Here is a 19,324-nt window from a genome sequence, read left to right on the forward strand (position 1 = left end):
GTGTTACGGTTCATCTGTTTCGTATTCCTGACTGCTCACGGCAGTAGCAACATCACTGTCAAATGAACAACTCTAACATAGGGGAAAATAAACAATATCACAGGGGGTAAAAATGAAAAACGCATCAAGTCACACATAATAATCTGAGATTTTGGAAAGAGACTCCACTGTGTAGAAAGCACATGCACCTTTAAACATCTCAGACATTCAGGCGTCGCACTGCTTTTCTCTGCTGCCGAATCTCAAACTCCGGCTTTGTCCTCAAAAGGATGAATGAAATGAAGCAGCGGCAGACGGGTTGCTAGCAAACCCTTCACCCTCAAAACAGTGCACAGCCATGGTGGAAGTGGGGCAATGTAACCAAACACAAATAGTGATTATGGGGGGCCGTGAAAGAATGTCCACCCGCCCTCGTTTTACCCTCCCCCCAAGTCTTGACACTCTTTCCTCACTTCATTCATCCTTTTTCAGGGGCTTAACTGTGGTGAACTGAAAAATAACCCCAAAAACTTTGCATGGAAACTAAAAATAACACCTTTCATCTGTAATTCTTTTTTAGCATTCTCTTTAGTGTTTAGAGATTCACCATATTCTGCTATCATGTTAAACCTTTACTTTGAGCTCAACCATTTCATAATATAACAATACACGCCATTGTATATGCACATCCCGTCAGGTAAAGTGAAACATGTGATTCCACGGTGCACTTAATCAAATTGTTTGTGTGTGTGTGGGAGAGAGAGAGAGAGAGAGAGAGAGAGAGAGAAAGAGAGAGAGTCCTTAATTCTAAGGGGAGAAAATATAGCACAGAGAAGGAAAATGAAGCGGTCTGAAAAAAGAAGGAAAAAAAAGTGTTGAGGTGCTCTTGTGTCAGTAGGATGAAATGGAGGACAGGGTTTCTTTACACATGCCTACATATTTAATGTGTTGGCCCGGTGCAGACTGCTAGTGTGAACCTGTTGTTCCCTTTCAGTGAAAGCAAAAACAAATTCTCCAGCACCAAATAATAACAAAAATCAGGCTAATATAATCTAATAATATATATATTACTTTTACCTTTTCTTGTTGCCCGTTGTCATCCAACAAATTTTGAGAGGTAGGTTACTTTCCCAACAACAACAACAACAACAACAACAACAACAACAAAATTCTACATGGGAAACGGCTACTATCTTTCTGGAAATATCTTTGGTCATTAGCTTCAACTGTTTTATTTTACTTTATTTTACTTCACAGATTACAAACTAGATCCCCGAGAACAAATGCAAGACAGCCAATGTTGATGTTTGATGGAAAAACTATTCAAACATTGCTTGTAACATCTGAATGGATCAGAGGTCATTAACACATCATTCATAATCATGTCATTCATCATGTCAGAATGCTAATCATCCTACATTAGAATTTGAGAGAGATATTTAGTTTTTCTTGGACAGGGTAATCTTTTCGAGGTCTCAAAATTTGAGCTTAAAATCTTGGACTGACAATCAACAAATTATCAACCTCATAAACGAAATTCTTGGCTTGAGTTAGATAAAAAAATCAACTGACAAATTCAGCATTAATATCAGTAGCCTGTATTCCACATTAAATCGGCGTGATTAAAATATTTGCATATATACTACATCTGCAGGCGTATGAGCAAATGACGGAGTCTCAGGGCATTCTGTTAAATATGGGACAACAGGGCTGTGATTATCAACAACTATCGACACCTTCCCAGGCTCCGTCACACTGGCAGTCTTTTTTTTTTTTCTAAACACACATTGTCAGTTCAAACACCGGTGCCTCCTGTCCCAAGCCTTCTGACGGTGATGTTTAAAGTTCAAAGCAACAGGAAACCAGGTCCTGCATGTATGCATGCGCGCTGATACACACACACACACACACACACACAAACGCACACGCACACACGCACACACCAATCTGGCGGATACAAAACAAACCTGACGAGAAGGTGAAGTAACCAGGTGAAATGACACAGAGACACAGAGAAATCTCCTTTCTAATTTCACGTTATGTTTTGGCGCAGTGGCCAGCGCTTCGGCCTCACAGCACAAAGGAGCCCTAGTTCGATTCTGGTAAGGTTTGCATGTTCTCCCTGTGTCTGCTTGGGTTTTCTCCAGGTCCTCTGGTTTCCTCCCACAGTCCAAAAACATGCAGCAGGTTTATTGGAAAAAAAATGGGGAAAATTGGCCAGAGTGAGTGGATGGTTGTTTGTTTATATATGTGGCCCTGTTATTGACCGGCGACCAGTCCAGGGTGTACCCTGCCTCTCACCCGATGACAGCTGGGATAAGCTCCTGCCCCCCCCCCCCACAACCCTGAGTGCAGGATAAGAGGTAGAAGATCGATGGGTGGATGGATGATTGCTATCAGTAGTACAGGTAATACAGTAGAATTTCGCGTCAGCCTCCATATCCACAAATTTTCGAGTGAAGTCAAAAGTTACCATGGTACCGTCAAGGTCATGCCAACCTACAATGGTTCTGCTCTGTTCTGCAATTTGAGCAGTGTAAAATGAACCCGGGGCAATGGAATGGTGACCAGTAGACGCCAGCCTCCAATGTTGTTCATGTGATCACAAGCTCCTGGTGCACAATTTTCAGTTTCCCACATATTCTTATGCACAGATTTTTGCGTTAATCCACATAAACAATTTCACGGCAATAGGATTTTTTGGACGTTTGAATTTAGCTCTTAATAACCGAATAATCAGTTGATAATCCCTCTGATAGTATTAGGATGATAATGCATTAACTGTAAGCATTGTTTATTGATTACTTGTTGCACATGAATAATTCTTGCTTTTAAAGCATTCGGTCAGGCCAGTTTTCCTAATTTAGCAGGGCAAAAGAAACACAAGTTACCACTCGATCAGTTTCAAGTTACATCCGCGAGGACCATTCATAAAGACACACAGAAGAGGAGTCGCTGGCACAGGCGGCCAGCACTTGGCTTTTCATCTGCTACTCTGGTATGCGCCACATGGAGAAAGCTGGCTTGGAATGCAGACCTCAGGGAATTGCGACAAAGACACGAGGTGGCGAGGGCATCACAAGGGGTTAAAATGTAAAGTGCTGGTATCAAAGGCTAAAGTAGAAATGGCTAGTTGCACATGAGTGTAGAGATGCACAGATTTCCACAGCTCCACAGCTGTGTGTGTGTGTTTCAGTAAGGGAATCCAAGCTTTATTATCTGGCATTATAGTCAGGGGGTTAACCAAAACCCATCTGTCACTGACGTGTGGAGTCAATCTGAAACACACACACACACACACACACACACACACACACAAGTTGACAGTCACATGCCCACAATGTAAAACACCAAGTGGGTCATCAGAGGCAACAGTGACCTGGAATGCGTATGCATGCGCATGGTTGTTATGTGTCTACTGTGCCCATCACTAAATCCAAAGCTTCATTTAATGTGGCTGAATATCATTGGCCATGTTAACCTTTTTTTGAAAAGACTGTATCCAGAGGCAGACATTCTAGTGAGAATATTTGCATTTGTCCACTATAAATCTACTCAAATGACAGGTGTGCGTTTGTTATGACCTGGAGCGGATGGGTTGACTTCCATTAAGAGATTTGAAAACCTTACCGGCACCAGGCAACCGGTAAAGCTGTTGCCGCAGCTGTAGTCTGAGATACCAGGAGATTTGAGACTGCTCTGTCTACCGATCATCAGGGGGCTTGCCTAACCTTGTCCGCCCCGTCCACGAGGGGCATCTGGCATGACACAATGGGTCCACAAATGGACTGAGACTTCTGTCAATTTAAAAAAGTCAACGGATTACAAAGCTTTTTGCTTTAGGCAGTGGTTTCATTTGTACTTACAAGCAAACATGTTGGATTTCCCCTGCTTAACATACACGCATGTTAACAGGGTGACATAGTGAAGGAGGCTACGTCAATGTTAGTCTGGCCATCTTAGCCACCTCCACCTCACCTGTACCCGACACACCTCTTCAACACAACCATCCCTCAGTACCATGAATGTACCAATTTGTGGAGCCTCTGTGTCACCATCGCAAAAATCAAAGTTAAAAAAAAAAAAAGATCCTTCATACGATGAGTTCAGACAACTCTTTTTTCTTAACCATACCTTTAAAAAAACTCTAGCTGATACTTAAAACAAGCAAGAAACGTATTATAGCTGTCTAAGTAATTTCAACAAGTTGTCATAATTAACAAAATAAGCATGAACATGAAAACTGAGGAAAAAGCCAACACACCCACTCACCGAGGCCGATATGTTTTTACTTGCCTTAAGAGAAACACGCTGCTGGCACTACGCTACAACACAAATGAAGATAGAGGGAATAAAGGCTAGAAATCATTCATGTAGAATGTGTAAAATCGAAAGACATCAGACCTAACTTAGGACACCTTCCAAATTGTCACTTATTTTGGAGGTCTTCATGCAGACAGTATTTAACTGTGCATGTAATTCTGTTCAAGTGGATATACAGGCTCTGGCATTTGAGGATCAAAACACAGATCATTGGAAAGACATTAACCTGAGAGCTGTGATTGGATACTAGTTGGCTGAAAGAGTATCCTTGGGAGTTTCAACTGTGCTAAAGTTGAGCAGGTCACAATCAAATGGTCAGCAATCCTTCTATTTAAACTTCTAACGCGAAGCGCAGTCAAAACAGAGTCCCCACTTGACAAACATTACATCAGCATATCATAGTGAAATAATGAAGAGGTGGAAATATCAATTCCGATTGGACCCTGGAACTGCATGACAGATATGTTGCTCCTTAAAAAAAAAACAAAAAAAAAAACCAGATAAATTATAATTTGTTTTTGCTATCAGTCTGCCCTCTTCATTAAAGATCCATCACATCCACATAATCCAGTTCAGCATTGTATTGAGTATATTGCTGATCATATTCTTTTCCGTCCTTCTCTTACATCAGTTTTCTGCCACTGTACACCGTTTGTTGAGGATGCCTTCGGAGACCTCTCAGGAATGTACTAAAATGCATCAAAGAAATAAATAAAAAAACATAGCTGTTGTTGAAGCCCACACGGGCAGGTAACGTTTAAAACAGGATGGACGTATCCAGCTTTTTGGAGACTCTCAGAGGCATTACTGGAGCTTAGCTGAGACTTGTCAGCTACTAATCTTGACTTGGCAAAAAAGCAACACAGGGAAAGGTTGATACTTTGCTACTTACTGTCAGTGTGTATTCCTGAGTGTGTGAGCAGCCTGCACGGGCTCATGAGACTGCTGTCCATCTGCCAGCAGTGAGAACATGTTCGCCATCTCTGCACTGCAACTATGGATTACGGTCGGTAATGTAGTTCACAAGCTGTCAATATCGGAAACTACGCCGAACCGAGAAATGCTAAAACACAACTATATGAAAGAGCCAGCCAATGAGTACGCACTCGGCCAAACACACAATCAGAAAAAAGAAGTAAGGGTTGAGGGGGTGGCGAAGTTCGAACTCTCAAAAGGGTTTTGTCACACTGTGGCTCCCAACTGACAAGAGGAAACCATCAGTGTCAGCACGATGAATGTGATTAACATGCCGTCAGTGTATTCTGCTGTGCACTGTACAGAAAGAGCTCAAACTTCATATCAACACACAGATAGCACCTCAGGACAAAACGCATAGATTGCCTTATGTAACTGATGGATAGCGAAGCTTTCCGGAGGAAGAGCGTCTTGAGGCAATGAGACAAAATCAATGCGGATAACAAAGTCAGGTCATGTTCATTCATTTAGTCTATTCATCACACCCCTTCCACATGATGCCTTTCACAATTTGAGGCCTGGTGATGGTCTAAAAAATTAAGCATTTACTTCTAAATACTAATTTTAACATCAGGACTTATGAATTAAACTAATGCAGACTTACAATCCTGATATTTTTAACGCTCTTTTAATGAGATATGATCGCACTAGAGTGGTTTTATTATATTTCATTAAGACCTGTTAATCTAAAAATATTTGTTTTTTTTCTTATGTCACTTTTACTGATGCAAAATGAGACCGACCAACCCTGTCACGAAACTCGCTATAATAGTTACACCTAACTCTTAGCAAGAGTCAAATTACTATTTTCATTTGTGGCTATAATGCAATATTGATAACAATATCACCACATAAGACATTTGCAATATATTCAGAAACTACCAACAAGTCATTAGAACTGAAGAAGCCCCTCGGATGAGGGTTAAAACGTCTTCAAGTGAAGAAATTCAAGTCCAGTTGCCACAACAAGATGATTTCACCAAGAACTCACCATGACCTGGAGGACGGAGAACCTCCACAGACATGTTCCAACACTGGATCCGAACATGAGCAACACCATTAACCATTATATCCAAGGGTGCTACGCCTTGTCTATAGTGAGCGTTAAAAGTCAATTTTGACTGATCAAATTCTAAGTTTAACCACTTTATAGCTAAATACAAGGTCAAAAACACCAAAGAGACTGACAATCAATCACAAATAGCGTATTTGGCCGCAAAAGTTATGTGACTTCCCTCTTTCAGCAGTGTTAATGAGAATGTGTCCGCATAAAAGGATGCCCTGAGTACATCCATCCGGAGGAAGCGCAGTGCATACTTATTCAAAGGGTAATGGCAGCATATTTCTATTTATTTTCATAAAAGGGTTTGAAACCCAAAGAAAATATTACATACGTCAATTTTACTCTACCCTCTTCTTTCCTTAAATACAATGTTCAATTGTCGCACTCTGTTTGTGACTGTATGTGCGTTTCTTAACTCATTAAGGTGCAGCCTTCTTTTTCACCTGATTTTTCAGTTTTGCAGATGTGGTAGGTGGTCTGACGTGCACACAATGTAAGCCAGCAACATCTCTGAGTGCGTATGTAGGCACGTCGGTTAACAGGGTCACCGAGCCGATCAAAAGTTTACAGTGCAGCTTTTTTTTTCCCTTTTCAAAGACGAATTTTAAAACCATCCATGTGTTACTGTCCACACTTGGCTTTCTTATTTTAAATGACTGGTTCCTTATTTTATAAAACTGACAACACTATTACACTTGACACATTTCATATATTCCTTAATAAACTTTATCTTAGGGAGGAAAAGATGTCACGGATGTCTTGTCATTTTGCTGGAATATTGTTGATTTCTGAGGGATGCCCCACGACTGATAAAACTGTGTAGAATGAAAAGTTAATCATTCACTTGCTAGACAGTATAGGGGAGCAACAAACAAAACGTTATAACCATTCTTGACCGGTGCATTTCGATGAAACGTGAACAAAAGGGCACCAGAGCTCAGACATACTCGAAGATACAAGTCTAAGGAGTCTTTCAGTAAGTGATTCAGGAACTCTACCTGTCATCATCTTCAGTTGCAGCCAAAGCCTCGTGATATCGTGGCAGAGTTGAGACACCCGGTTCAGAGCCATGGCTTCGCAAGTGTGTGTTTGCCCCCCTCATAAGCCTGAACCCACCCACACACCCTCATAAGCCTGAACCCCCCCACACCCACACACACAATACTTAAACATTCACACACAGCCACATGTTGTCAGAAGACATCCTGGTGGAAGTTTCGGCAGTCCATTCCACCACAGCTGAGGACTGCAGCCTCTCGCTGAGCTGTCACCGCACAGCAGTGTTCATACACACACACACACTCTCTCACAGACACACACCCCTCCCCTATTGAAACAGACAGGCGGAGCTTCACATGATCCGCCTCCAGCTTCACATTTCACACCGCTTTCACAGGGTCCAGCAGGACGAATTCATAAAAGACTATCAATAGAAATTGTAGACGTCAACAATAAAATGTTAGCAAAAATGTTAATAGAACAGCGGAAAAAATAGATCAGGGTGGAATACAGTGAAAAATAGGCTCATGATCCATTTTTTTTACAGCCACACACTCACACTCACGAAAGTATATGCTCAAGTGCACAACAACAAACACACATGTATGCATATGCACACATGCACGCACACAGGTTCACAGGCACACTATCAAATAAGGCAGCAGGGGGACCCAATGTGCCACACATACAGTTAGAAGCTGGACTACCAATGATGTGAGTATACCTTCTTGCAGATTAGTTGACTAAACAAAATATGTTACGCTAAATTCAAACTTTTTTTATTATTTTATTCAAACTGCTATGATCAACATTTTTCTCAAAGCAAAAACTCACTTTGTGGAATTGGCCATCATTCTTAAGTTGTCAGAACTTTGTTTGCCTGAAATTTGAGGGTACATATGGCCCACAACAGATGACCCTATGTGTTGTAAACAGAGCATACCAAGTGCTTCGCTTTCGTTTACCAGGTTTCATATAAGTATTTGACAATTATTAAAACAAAGACAATCAAGCCAGTGCTGAAGCCACAAGTGCTGATGATCGCCTCTCTCTGTATTGCCAAGACGAAATGGTATGGACAACAACACGTTTCTGCAGCAATATCAGGACTGTAATTCCAATTCTTAAGTTTCCCTTCTTTAGTTGTGGGTTGAGGAAAAAAAATGCTTATTTTGCATTATAATGTATCAAGATTTTTTTTCCAAGACATGTAATCCAAATTTAAAATGAATGAATAAGTTTGAGTGTATCATAATGCAACTGTTTCTAATGATAAATGAGCCGAGAGGACTAAACCATCCGGGGTGAATACTGAAGCATGGGAAATGTGTTACAATACGTTTATTGTGATAATCCTAATCCAAAAACAGAGCAAACTGAGGCAGCGCCTTGGCAGCAAGTCATGTTCCAAACCCCTGAGCAAAGAAAGAGGAGAAACTGCATCCTCTCATCCTTACTGCAAGCCTTTTGGCACAGTCTACATGCAAATTTCTCAGGGAAGAGCTGTCACCGTGTCAAATGCTGTCACATTTTAAAGACACGGAGCAGTTGCTGCTGCTGCAGTGATTTCACACATTAAAAAAAAAAAAATCCTACCACCCTTGTAGTTTTACTCCAAAAGAAATGACTAAAAACAAAGAGGAAACAATGTTATTCCTCTGCAGGCATCATTTATCACACCACTAACCCTAAATAAGGAGGACCAAGTCTGAACAAACTGAACAAACATCATATAGATCATTGTCCTGCAAAACCTCTACAATTCTAATAAACCGCACAATGCCTGACATTGTGTGCGCATCACCATTTTCTGTACTCAGCCATATATAAATTTACTGGGGGATTTTAAGGCAAGCTCAATAAATAATAATAAAAGCAGAAATCATGCCTTCTCTAATCTGCAATCGCATATTTTCTTACGAGGCAAATGGCGGTACAAATTATAGTTTGACTGAGATTAGTCCCCAGATGTCCGACTTGTCCGATTAAAATTCAATTGTGTGTGTGTAAGTCTGTGTGTGTACTGTCAGATTTAGATGATAAAATACATCATCTGTAGGACAGGAAAAGGCAAAGTGTTTAGAATAGTTCATTTCCTGTCACTGGAGAGTTCTGACAGCGAACATTTTCCCTCCCTGAACTTGCAATTTCACCATGAATAATAACATTTTCATCGGTAAATGTAGAGGAAAAAAGAAAAGAAAGGTCTTAAATTTAACAGATGATATGCTGAGTTTTTCCTTTTGCTTCTATGGTTTTCACTCAAATAAATAATGGATTTCATGGAATTTCTCTTACATAGGAAAGCAAAATTGAGTTTTCTTTCCAAAGTGCAATGGCTTTCCTGTTTTACAATTGTTGCGTGCCAAAAAAGTTATTTAAAGTTATCATTCTGAATTTAATTGCATCTGGGGGTGTTTGAATAAAAATAGTCTTTGACCAAAAGTCTCTCAGAATCAAAATACAAGCCTCTACACAGTCCAAATGTTATAAGTAATTTCTTTTCTAACCATTGTTTCCTGTTGATGTTTTCGCTTTCACTGACCCAATTATACAGTCTTTTTTTCAGGTGATAAAAGAAAAAATAAACCGAGGAATTAAAAAGAATAAATGCAACTTTGATAAAACATCACAAAAAAATTAAGCTTGTGGTATGTTTATCAATGTGCTATAAATACCTCAAGCTTCTAGTATTTGACAAGGTCTGTAAATACAGACACGTATTTCCATGGGATGCAACATAGACACACCTGTGTACATGGGATGTGTGGGAGACTGTGAACGTGTGTGTGTGTGTGTGTGTATGCGGGATGTGGTGCAGACAAGAGCTGGGATAACACATAGATTTGTATTTATTTAGATGAGAATACCACACACACACACACACACACACACACACACACACACACACACACACACACACACACATCTGGCACAGACGAAACACTATTGACTCTTTCCGCTCCCTGATCAAACCCCACTGGCTGAACTTGAGGGTTAACAGGAAGACACCAATTGAGAGGTGGCTCCCAGGCAAAAACCCACTGGGGAACATAAAGCATGAGGAAGTTTAAATTTTGAATCAATATTTACTGATGTATCATTTATTAATGAAATCAAAGCTACAGAAACCTGCAAAGTACGGCAGCTTGTAATGTGAAAATGATCCGAATTATTCAACAGGACTTCAGTTGGGTGTGTGACCTTCGTTCATCAGAGATGTCTTGGTCCGATTGAGTGGTTCCCTTACGCTCCCTACATCCCCCCAGTTGTCTAAATTTTCTACTGCTTTTTGAAAAAGTGTACATCCACAACCCCCTAAAGAAGGTTCCTATGAGAACAGAATTATGTATTCGGATTACATCCAGAGAAGCAAACTGAAGAGCCATTATATTGTAGAACTAATTTAAAAATGGTGCCATGTCAATCGATAAACTATGTATGACAAATTATAGCATTGATTGTATTAAAACATGTTTAATGTGTTCCTTTTATGCATTCATTTTTATTATTAGCCATACAAGATTATCATTTAAATAATAATTACTTTTAAAATCTCATTCTAATGTCCGGTAGTGTCTCCATTTATGTAATATGACGTGGTTTTTACACTTCAAAATATTTTTTAGATTGTTTAGAAAACTGTTCAAATATTAAAAGCCATTCTGAATAATGTTGCCAACATCATATTGCATCACTGCTATTTCTCATCCAAAAGATTTAGTGAATCATGTACAAATAAAAACCTAAACTGGAAAAACAATGTGACAACTAATAAGAATCCTCGAAAGCAGTACTTATGATTATGGCATTGTATCATTTGGAGGATATCCAATACACTTTTAAGATAATATAATCTATAAATACACAGACGTACGCACGCACACGGGCACACACACAATTATAAATGTAAAAGTTTAATTTATTTTTTATTTCTACCATTTTTATTGTCTTAATTTTTTTGCTTCCTCGAAGTCTGTATTTTGCATATATGTATATGTCTGTACGCTATGCCTGATTATCAATTAAGGTGCCTTGAATTCTTCTATTCCTTTCGGCTTTCCCTTTAGGGGTCGCCGCACCGAATCAACCTTCTCTATTTAACCCTATATACTGTATCCTCCTCTCTCACACCAACTAGCTTCATATCCTCTCTCACTACATCCATGAATCTACTCCTTGGTCTTTCTCGAGACTTCCTGCCTCGCAGCTCCAATTACAGCATTCGTCCACCAGCATTCGCCTTCACTTTTCAACCAGCATGTCTTAACCTTGCACTAAAGATAGCCAGAATGTATTCAAGTTTATTTAAGTTTACTGTTCAAGGTTTTGTCCCACAGCACCTACACTCTCACCTTTTGGTTTATTACAAGCCATTCCACGTAAATGCATAGTTGGATGCAAGGATTTGAAGCAGGAGGGATTTTTAAAACAGGTGTCCAAAGGTCATCAGACCGAGTCAGGAATATAATGACAAAGGAGAGGATGTGATTAAAATAATAATTCAAATAATGGAAAGACAGTGCAAAATCATGACGTTAACAATTGAAGAGAGAACCTTTGTTTGTGCGGAGAGGAAGCCATTACTGTCACTGGATTATCATTCAAAGGGGAACGAGAGGAAGTTAAAATACACAGCTGACAACTGTGGAACTTGGAGTTTTTTCTGTATATACAGATTTTTTTTAATTGCTATTCATTCAAGAGGGGTTTTATATTAAAAGAAGAATTTCTATATGCTACTCACAGCACAAACGAAAATAAATAAACAGAAGCCATATAGAAGCGTGAATAAGCAATTCTGAAAGATACTTATTTGTATGTGAGTGCAGCTGCTGAGTGAAAGCAGTAGTTAAGTCCAACTTTGGAAATGCATTTGTCAAGTACTCACACTCATACCGATAGAGGATACAGTGACCGTTTTTAACTGGCAGGAAGTGAACTGGGAGCACTTTTTGAAGGTAATAAACCATATGTCCAAATATGACTGTGGTTAAGAGTGGACATTAACCCTAAAAAACAGGATGTGAATTTCTTTTGAAGTGGACACCACATATAGAGGTTTGGGATACAGCAGAGTAAATGCATTTTGTTTTATTGTTTGATAATGTGCGGATCAGTGTCATGGTTCGGCAGCTCATGGCACAGGGATGGAGACACTAAATTTCTGAAAATTAAGGAAGAAATAGACCTGTGGGGAGATTAGGATTAGGAGGTTGTTAAAATGCAGAAACATCTCTGACACAGCAGGAATAGCTTGTTCTAAAAATAAAAGTGTCATCTCTAAATTCAGACCAAAGCATGTTAGATGCACCAGAAGAGACTCACATCAAGATGAGAAACACACACACTACACACGCCCCACATGCTTAGAAACACACACACACACACACACACACACACCTGGGAGCTGTCAATTTGTGCACATGCATACACACCTCTTCTTCAAGCTATTCTGCCAACACGTGTACTGAACACACATACGCAGTCATTATGCCACCTTTGATAAACAAGGATATCTAGTTACTGCTATTGCCACCATATTCCTTTTTTTCTTTGGAGGAAATTTGAAAAACAGATAAAGAGAATCTTATTATCGTAAAAATAGCACAATACAAGTAAAAACTATTGTTAAAATTCAAAAGGAGGATGCAGGCCAACTGCTATTTAAAGTCATGGTGATGCACAGAAGAATGACAACAAAGGATCTGTAATGAATTCTTTGGTAACTACAGATATTGTTGCAGATCACCATTGAAAAGAAGCTTAGAAATGGCAGAGAGCTGTATCCCGATTTATAGCACTGCTGGCAAAGTGAATATAAAATGCATGAACTGAGTCTACAACAAATAGGAAGAACATGGACTGATTTAACCACTTGTGATTAAGGTTGATGTAATTAAAGTTTTTATTTTAATAAAAGGTGTCGTGGGAACCCACGTTGTGTCGTGGGAACAAAGGAAGATGTGTTTCGGGGGTTTCAAAAGAGCAAAGCGAGATTATGTTGTTGCAAGCGGCTGTGGAAGATATCATACAGGATAACAGGATAAACCAAATAATGATGTCATCTATTTGTTGAAAAAAGACTCAAGAATCTAAAGACTCTGCTTAAGAGTTATGAGTGGCATTATCTAATGCAGCGAGTTGTTGAGAACTGAAGAAATGGAGCAGTAAGCCTCAATATCAAAAGTGATTGAGGAACAATGCAGATCAGTTAGGACAGTGAAAAGAAGAACTTTCACGTAATAACCATGTGGACAAAACCACAGTCACAAAACCATATGCAAATCACCAGTTATAAACAAAATCTTCAAAAATACTTCGCTCACTATTTAGTAATAATTACTTGAGTTTGACTTGGTTAGCTGATCCCTAAATGTCAGACCCAATACTGCACGTAATACTATTGGGCAGAAATACTTGCAATATTTTAAAAAGACTAAAAATAAAAACCCCACCGCCAAAAAAAAAGAAAAAAAAAAAAATTATTGACAGCGTTCAATCATGCACACAAGCGCAGGCATTCACACAAAACTCACTAAGCAGTTGTTGACAGCACTGGGTGTAGCTGAAGTAGCTCTCCATCTCCTCCGGAGAGATGGAGACAAACCTCTCACTTCTACGCTCCTTCCCGTCTGCTCTTTCAATCATTTTGCCTCTGCACTCCTTTGCTTCTCTCCACAGGTACACAAATAGAGAATCTAATCCTGCCCTCCTCATTTTTTACTTTGCTCACACACACACACACACACACACACACACACACACACACACACACACGTCTAAGTTCCTTGAGTGATTACGCCACACCTACTTCCCCAACCCCTCCCTTCATAGTTAAATGTCTTCTAGAAAATATCTTAACAAGCAAGACGGATCAAACATATGGATAAGCTGGTGTGTGTGCTCTCACCTACACCACTGTTGCCTTGCATGACTGACATTCAAAAATGTAATGAGATCCTTTCGGCAGTGACTTACAATTATGCAAATACCAACATGTTCGCAACATGCAGTATCAACATACAATCTGGAAATATGTGGTCACACAGTAAATGATCTACATATACAGCACTTTCAAAGCTCTTTACGCGAGTCACCCATTCTATGCCCACACACACACACGCACACACACACACACACACACACACACATACAGTGATGATGACATAGATGACATAGATGCCATGCAGGTGCACTAACCAGGCCATTGGTAACAAACTGGGGTTAACAGCCTTGCCCAAGGACACTTCAGCAAGAGGACCTGAAGCCAGGAATCAAACCACTTGCTCTACTAAACTGAGCCACGGCTGTGTCACAAAATCAGAGATCAGATATCAGAAATGTATTGATCCTAATGAAATTGAGTTTTGGGTATAAACATGGGGTCACCATGGTTGAGCTGATCTGACACAACATTATTTATTGTCATGTCATCTCATGTCGTGATTAATTTTGCATTCAGGAAGGCAATTGTACCCCTATTGCACAACCAGAACAGCATTTGTGACAGAACATGCCCATATTGGGGAGACGGGGTTGGGGCAATAAATACAATTTAGCAGAATTGCATATTCTTGGAGATAATGGCACATTAATCATTAAAAGACACCTGATGTGTGTAAGATTGGACATGGGTTTCCAAGATATGGTTTGGATGCGATTATGAAACAAATGTCATGTTAAGGATGAAGGAGAGTCACTTAGCTGTCAGAAGGTCTGGGAAATGTGTTTTTTCTTGCACAGAACAGCTAAATAGCACATAGGGACATATAATCTGTCAGGACTAGTCCTCAGATTTTGGTCCTGCAACTGCAGTCCCCTGCTCTGGGGTCCCCTAGTTGAGATTAGACGGGGTGGCTGTCACAAAACAGAGCTCTATGATGCTCATTCATCGTCATGTTTGGCAATTTTATACAGGTCGTAGCTCACCAAGGTCATCACAGAGTGTGAACTTTGGAAGCATTTAAATGCATATTTACGTTTATTTTCCAAGAGTGAAACACCTTATTTCTAAACTGACTTTTTCCCTCAACAGCGAAGACATAAGATTTTAACACATCAGATATGAAACGATGTATGTAAAAAAAATAATCTTTTTTTTAACAAACATGCCACATAAAACCAACCGTAGCGATCCCATTGCAACATCAACTCAGGTGATTACTGACTTGCTCGAGTGAAAGTTAGAAAACCATTTCCATAATTTTTACTGACCCCATCTTTTGATATCCCTGTATTAATGAAACATGATTAACAGGGCAGATGTCTTTATAATGCTAAGCAGCTAGAGGGGTTTGTTTTATTTGGCTGGAAAAACTCAAACATAAAGTCAGCCTATCATCAAATGTCCATAAACCCGGATGAATCCTTGGTCCTGCCCTGTTTATTGCTACTGGTGTGTTTCTTTTGCGCAAACATTGACGGGACAAATGACTAACATGAACAAATTATCATATTACCCGAGAATTTAAAGAAAACCGGGCCTGCATACGAAGTGCCATAGCTTTGATATATGCTTACTTAAGAGTTCATAGAAATAATACCATTAATAAAAAACAAATCTCACCTTCTCTGTAAATCTGTGCACCTTTACGATTCTGTTTATTTCCTGCATCTTGATGGACGCGGCAAAAGCAAGCAAACATGGTCAATTCACTGTTTTTTTTCCTACAGTCTGTAAGTCTGCTCTTCTCATTAGGCTGATGATGTATTTGAAGCAAGGTTCCATGTATTTCAACTGCTTAGTTGTAAAGGAGTAAAGTTTATTTTAAACTTGCGGCTGCTAAGAGCCACTTCAGGTAGGTTGAGGTCAAATTCCGATGTCTATGTTTAAAGGGACCAAACAGAATTACTGTAATCATATGTACTATGTGTCTAGAATGAAGTCATCTAACAAATTATAAATATATATATATGTATATATATTAGACTTCGCATTTCTCTTTGTTTGACCTTGATTTGCAACATTACATTACATTACATTACATTACAGTCATTTGGCAAACGCTTTAATCCAAAGCGACTTACAAAAAGTGCAAAAAAGTGCTACATAATTAAACTTCATAGTTGGTTTGGCCTGTTCTTTCTTATTACAGAGCATAAAAAGAAACTTTTTATAGACTTCCTCCTTGTTGTAATTTTAAAAGGCCATTGATATGAGCAAAAAAAGTGGTTTTGTCTTTCCACAGTATTTATTGTGTTATACAAAATTGAATTACAAGTTCATGACATTTCTCTAATTCTAATATCAATAGCAATAACAGTCCCTTTGTAAAATTAACTATAAAAAGTTGAATAGCATGTATTACAAGAAGAAACAAAGTCCAGTATGTAAGCATTTACACTGCTGTGAATGCACACCTACAGTCTAATTTTACCCTACTACTTGTTTATGTCTGTGGTAAGAAGCTCAGAAACCCAAAGAGAACCCACTCAGGTAATGGAAAGAACAGAAAATTCTCAGTTCGTGGACCAACCAATAGTGGTCTGGCTGTGAGGTTGAATCTGCATCATCATGCATTACCTAAACCTTATAACACTTGAAAAATGTGAAGAGACACAACAGTGGGAATCTCCTGTTTAAGGAAATCCCGTTGTGTCATCCGGTACCTCTGATATAAGAAACAGACCCGGCTGAACGGAACAAACTTTCACAGTCAGAGCACACACACTAACACAGACCTGTTCTCCAGGCGGGCAGACGTCTGCTGCCGTGCGTGTATCGGGTCAGCAGGCTGATCGATACCGACAGATTCTGAAGCAGTTGGACCAATACCTCTTGGCCTTCTTGAATCAACTCCAGGAGAGACATGACGGCATCAGACTGACCGCTTCATGCTGCTGTGAGTTAATGGAGACAGTTCTAACTGTTGGCCTCTCCCTCCCCTTCATCATGCTGCTGGCTTTCATCCTTTGAATGTTGTGATTGTTTATCTTGCATCATGTCTGCTCTGTGTTTATTACAGGAAGAGAGAGGAGGGGGTGGGTTGATCTGCAGCACAAGCCCCTTTTCAACTTGTGCTATGTACTCGGTAAATGTACGTGAGTGTTGGTCCACTCTAATAATTGGGGACTGCTTGACTACTTGGTGAGGAAAATTAATTAAAAGCGTCAATCCAGTATGTCTTTGGTGAGCAAGAAACAAGAGTAATCTCGTATTTGTTGTCCAGCCAGGAAATGCAAGGAGGTTCCCACCCCAAAGGGAACATTTTCATATTTTCAGTCTCCAGACCATTGCACTTAAGTTTGGGTGTGCCCCCACAGGAGTATCGAAACCCAGCTCAAAATATTCAGAACACACATTTATGTTTTTTTAATAGATTTTGAAAAAGACGTTAGTTGGTGCTGGTGGCGAGGGTACAGAAGATACAGATTAGATGGAGGCAGAGGATTTGGCGTGGCAACCCCTGAAGTGAGCAGCCGAAAGGAGAATTATTAAAGAATCGCAAAAATACATTTGCTTGTCAAAAGTAAGTTTGATTGTTTTGTCAAATGTGGAGACCAAAGTGCGACAAGCTGCTCTGCGTCCAGAAGCGACTCACTCCGATCGCCATTCACAAGCCAGTGTCACCCTGAGTGTGGTAACTGAAAAGCAATAAACACTCCATGAATAGATACGGATATATGGTTTACACTCCTGTCAGCTGATGGCTTAGTCCAAAGTACAAACATAGGCAGAAAATTTAGCTGATTGACTTACAGGTAAAAAATTTTACATATTTGCAGTTCGCAAGATTCAAATAGACTAATCAATGTAATGCTGCGCATATTATTGCAGTTACAGTTTAATCTTAATTCAGTCACGTGTCGATTAAAAGTATAGACTTCACGCTAAAAAAAACAAATGGCCATTAGGTCGAGTCCACATGTGTACGGATTCTGTTATCCGTCTCCGTCCAGGAGCTCTGTTACTTGATCTGTGTTGAGATTTTTCCCATAGTGACAGGTGAAGACAAACAAATTAAACTGGTGCCATCCTTAAGAGAGCTCCACCCTCCTTCGACTATTCTATTAGCGTTATTACTCCTAATCTATCATCACACAATCGCACAAACATCCCCAATTTGAAACTTCAAACACAGTCTGTCACGCACTTTTCATTTGGAGGCACTCTGCATTATTAGATTCATTAATTCATCAGGCAGGGAAGTCGCCCACTACAGCATCAAACCCTGCACCCTCCTACTAGAGAAGGGCTGTAAAACCCAATGAGAAAACGATTACTATTATTTGACATAAATTACACAAAAAACAGCAAACAGGAGGAACTCCAACCCGGCCTGCAGAAGCAGAGTAACCTCTTCTGCTTGGCGCCGCCGGGAGAAATTTACAAGCGACATCAATCAATGAGGGGAACTGACGGCACAATCATCCGTTAATTTAGCTTGAATCAAAGCAGCCACATCATGAATCAAAGGGGCGCATTTCTAATAAATCATGACTATTATAATTGAATAAGTTGGTATGCTGCTTTAACTGTGTTAACACAATTTACCAACTTCATGTATGTTGTTCCAAGCATCGGTCAAACTGAAAAGAATATACAGTTCTGTGAAGCTATTAATGGAAATCCTGCATATATTTAAAAATCGTAACTTGGTTCAAACAATCTTGTCACACAAAGTCATTGCATACCGCCCAAACTGAGCATTCGAGCCATAAGTTCAAACTACAAATCAAGAAACTTCAATAAAAGAAGAACAATCTCTTCAATTTTACAGATGACCAAAGCTTATTGCAGTTATTGGACTGTGCGTGCAGACACCATCGTACACTTTGTCCTCTGGAAGCTGTGTTTGAAATGCATGGGATTGAACCATGGTTTGTTTTATTTGTGACTGCACTCCCCAGTGGGGCACATAATGATTTATAGAAATTGTTATCATTTTTTTAATTAATTAGAAATAACGTATTTGAGCCAAAATTGTGACAGAACATTAAAAAAACAGCAAATTTTAGACATCATTTTTATAAATTGCAAAC

General features: G+C 39.6%; 1 protein-coding gene across 5 annotated transcripts in view; it reads right to left on the reverse strand.

Moving 5' to 3' along the window:
* The window catches only part of mcf2la (mcf.2 cell line derived transforming sequence-like a), a 49,724-nt gene that overhangs the window by 28,701 nt on the left and 1,699 nt on the right, over positions 1 to 19,324 (reverse strand). For 3 of the 5 annotated variants that reach the window (XM_086148173.1, XM_086148172.1, XM_086148169.1), the window contains exon 1: positions 17,024 to 17,173. The exons of 1 other annotated variant lie outside the window; for it this stretch is intronic. In XM_086148173.1, the coding sequence (XP_086004299.1) occupies positions 17,024 to 17,153 (130 nt within the window). In that variant the 5' untranslated portion in view covers positions 17,154 to 17,173. Of the gene's footprint in view, positions 1 to 7,338; positions 7,446 to 17,023; positions 17,174 to 19,324 lie in introns of those variants that run through there. One more of the 5 variants, XM_086148170.1, reaches the window with a different exon arrangement.

Source organism: Fistularia commersonii, chromosome 6, assembly GCF_037954325.1.
Source record: "Fistularia commersonii isolate RoL2024-O1a breed Wild chromosome 6, RoL_Fcom_v1.0, whole genome shotgun sequence".
NCBI classification, from domain to species: domain Eukaryota; kingdom Metazoa; phylum Chordata; class Actinopteri; order Syngnathiformes; family Fistulariidae; genus Fistularia; species Fistularia commersonii.